The sequence below is a fragment of the Talpa europaea genome (genome assembly GCF_964194135.1).
Source record: "Talpa europaea genome assembly, chromosome: X".
Classification (NCBI taxonomy): Eukaryota; Metazoa; Chordata; class Mammalia; order Eulipotyphla; family Talpidae; genus Talpa; species Talpa europaea.
This window is the reverse complement of record NC_140081.1, coordinates 56834288-56837802: the sequence shown is the minus strand read 5'-3', so window position 1 is coordinate 56837802 and position 3515 is coordinate 56834288. Positions and strand designations below refer to the sequence as shown.

The 3515-nt window shown below is 42.2% G+C and overlaps 1 protein-coding gene across 1 annotated transcript; it reads left to right on the top strand.

The window, feature by feature from the left end:
* Positions 1–363: 363 nt before the first annotated feature.
* On the top strand, positions 364–1890 carry NAP1L3 (nucleosome assembly protein 1 like 3; the record flags this gene model as incomplete). The annotated part of the gene is made up of 1 exon (XM_084258775.1): positions 364–1890. Exon 1 carries the CDS (start codon positions 487–489, stop codon positions 1888–1890), a length of 1404 nt encoding a protein of 467 aa, XP_084114901.1. The 5' UTR covers positions 364–486.
* Between the last annotated feature and the right edge of the window lie 1625 nt (positions 1891–3515).

Below are 3515 nucleotides of genomic sequence, written 5' to 3'. Positions count from 1 at the left end.
TACCAAGGAACGTCTGGGAAGGTAGGCGGAGCTGGGGGGGGAGGGTTGTTGAGTTTGGATAGTCATTGGGTTTAGGTGATGTCAATCAAATTTTCCTAGCAAATGAAGTACGAGGTAAAGGCACACTGGGAACTAAATTAACGGGGGATCTGACTGAAAGGGGAGGGGGCTTGCGAACGGCGGAGAGATTTTGGGGTCTCTCACTGCGCCATTCGGCTGCGGCAAGCATCAGTCTGGTGCAGCTGCATCTGGGAGACGCCTCTCATCTCTACTGTCATCCAGGCCTCCGCTGCCACTTGCACCTCTGCGGGATCGCTGCAACCATCCTCGCGCAGCCCTGCCGCTTCTGCTGCCTTCGCCGCTGCCAGCTCCACAACCCGGGCGTCAGCCGCCGCCACCGCAGCATCCGTGAGTGTCTTTCTGCCCTTCTCTGGGCGCGCGGTCTCTGCGGTAGTCACCACTTTAAGAGGTTTGCAGGCTTGCAAAATGGCAGAAGCTGATACTAATATGGTCTCGGAACCTGCGGCCCCGGGGGTTGCTGAAGAGGTGATGGCTAGTTCATCTAGTGATTCTGGGGAAGAATCTGACAGCAGTAGCTCTAGCAGCAGCAGCAGCAGCAGTTGCAGCAGCAGCCGCAGCCGCTTATATAGAAAGAAGCGGGCACCTGAGCCTTCCGGCAGGGCGCGGCGTGCCCCATCGGGCAGAAATTTTGTGGATCGACTGCCTCAGGCAGTTAGAAATCGCGTGCAGGCGCTCAGAAATATTCAAGATGAATGCAACAAGGTAGACACCCTGTTCTTAAAGGCAATTCATGATCTTGAAAGAAAATATGCTGAACTCAACAAGCCTCTCTATGACCGGCGATTTAAAATCATCAATGCAGAATATGAACCTACAGAAGAAGAATATGAATGGAATTCAGAGGATGAGGTGTTCAGCAGTGACGAGGAGGTGCAGGAAGACAGCCCGAGTGAAATGCCTGCCTTGGAGGGTGAGGAAGAAGACAACCCTAAAGAAAAACCTCCAGTAAAAGTTGAAGAAAATGAGGTTCTTAAAGAAATCCCTGAGGCAAAGGCTGAAGAACAATCAGAGTCTAAAGATTTTCTGGAAGCAAAGCCTGATGTAGCAGAAGAACCTAAACAAGTCCCCCAAGCAAAGGCAGAAGATAAAGAACAGCCTATATCAGAGGAGACTGAGCCAAGGGCTGCAGTTAAAAAGGCTCCTAAAAGAGCACCAGAGGTCAGGCCTAAAGAAAGAATGAATCTTAAAAGAGCTCATAAGGGAAAGCCTAAAAGAGAAGATCCTAAAGGCATTCCTAATTATTGGCTGATTGTTTTAAAGAATGTGGACAAGCTTGGTCCCATGATTCAGAAGTATGATGAGCCCATCCTGAGGTTCTTGTCAGATGTTAGCCTGAAGTTTTCAAAACCTGGCCAGCCAATAAGTTACATGTTTGAATTCCATTTTCTGCCCAATCCGTATTTCAGAAATGAGGTGCTGACAAAGACTTACATGATAAAGTCAAAACCAGATCACAATGATCCCTTCTTCTCTTGGGGATGGGAAATTGAAGATTGCAAAGGCTGTAAGATAGATTGGAGAAGAGGAAAGAATGTTACTGTGAAAACCACCCAGAGCCGCACAACTGCTACTGGAGAAATGGAAATCCAACCAAGAGTGGTTCCTAATGCATCATTTTTCAATTTCTTTAGCCCTCCTGAGATTCCTAAGATTGGGAAGCTGGAACCAAGAGAAGATGCGATCCTTGATGAGGACTTTGAAATTGGTCAAATTTTACACGATAACGTCATCCTGAAATCAATCTACTACTATACAGGAGAAGTCCATGGTCCTTATGATTATTATGGAAACAGGAAAAATCGAAAATAAAAAAGAGGCTTCTTGAAAGAATTTTCTAGGATCTCAGAATTCAAGCAGAAGTGAAGCAGGTTTATATAGTCATGGAAATAACCTGTCCTATAACTCTGCCACTAATACTGCTTACTGTATTGTGTTTTTGTAATTTCTTGGTAGTCTATGAAACTGTCCTAAAAGGTGTATAAGTATCAGTTTATCAATGTAGCCTGTTGTGGTGTAATAGTCTAACATATATGTAAACTGCTATTCAGTTATCTTAGCATGTTAGTTTGATGATACAGTGTTGATTTTTGTGAAGTCCTTTTGTCATGTTCCTATTAGAATTTAGCTGTGAAAAACTGTTAGAATTGTTAGCTGTGACAAATATTTGCTTGAAAAAAGACAAGTTCTTGAAGTACCAACACAAGTGTTTTTTTTTCTTCTTTTTCCAAACCAGAAGACTAGGATTTATATCTGCTTGTACTAGCTGTGCCTTCATTACTTTGCTATAGAAATACAGCACTTATATTAACTAGCACAGTATATTGTGAAATTTGGCTGCTTGAAAAAAGATTAGTATACATCTAAGAATGTTCATCAAAACTATACAGGATATGACTGTGAGCTTGTTTATGTGACATAATAGTGTATAAATTTAATCATAATGAAGTTATTATTTACCACTGAGGTGTTAATATGACATGGTGTTTTATAAAAAAAAAAGTTTCCTTATCTTCTACTGTGTAATTGTAAGCTAAAATTACTAATCACATTTTCTTCGTAATATGTTCTACTTTGCTGTCACTAAAAATCATCACTTTACATAATTTGGTATTTTTTCATGTTCTGTTATTGCAACCTAAAATAAATAAATGTCAAATAAAATGTATTGTGCTATAAAGATGTGGTGCTTATTATAGGAAAAGAAAATATTGAGGAAGGGTATTTTCAATTTTTTTTTAATTTTAAATATTTTCCTTTACTGAGGTAACATTAGTTTCCAACACTGTAAATGATTTCATGGGAACAGGTTCACACATCCTCATATGGTGAGTGTTCCCACCACACTCACATCCCACCATCCAAGCACCTAAAGTAGAAAGGGAAAATTTTTAAAAATAAAGCCATTATTAATACTTTGATTATTTTGCAGATCTTAGCTCTTCTATGGAGACTACACATTAAAGTCATTGAAGAGAAATGGAATAGGAGGTGGAATAAGACAAAGGAGGAGAGTGAGGGGAAAGGGAGGAGGGAAGGGGAGGGAAAGGGGAGGAGTATAGAAGAAAAGGTGAGGAGGTAGGGGAGAGGGTGAGGAGGAGGGAGGGGAAGAGAAGGGAGAGAGGAAGAAAGGAGGAGAGGAGGAAGGACAGTAGAAGAGGGTGGAAGTGAAAAATGAAGGAAAAGGGAAGAGGTAAAGGTGAAGAGGGTAGGAGGGAATGAATAAGATGGGAGGGGTGGGGTGGAGAAGAAGAGGGGTCAGGGGTGCCTCACCCAGAAAAGACATCTGTATAAGCTTTCAAAAGTAGAATGGGTAAATGACCCAGGCATACCTTCCGTTTTGACTTTGACTCCTTTTTTTTTTCATGGAGGTGACATCATGCTCTCACCTTTTCTGCCCCATGCAGCTGGTTACAGTGTGGTCGGCTAACCCATGG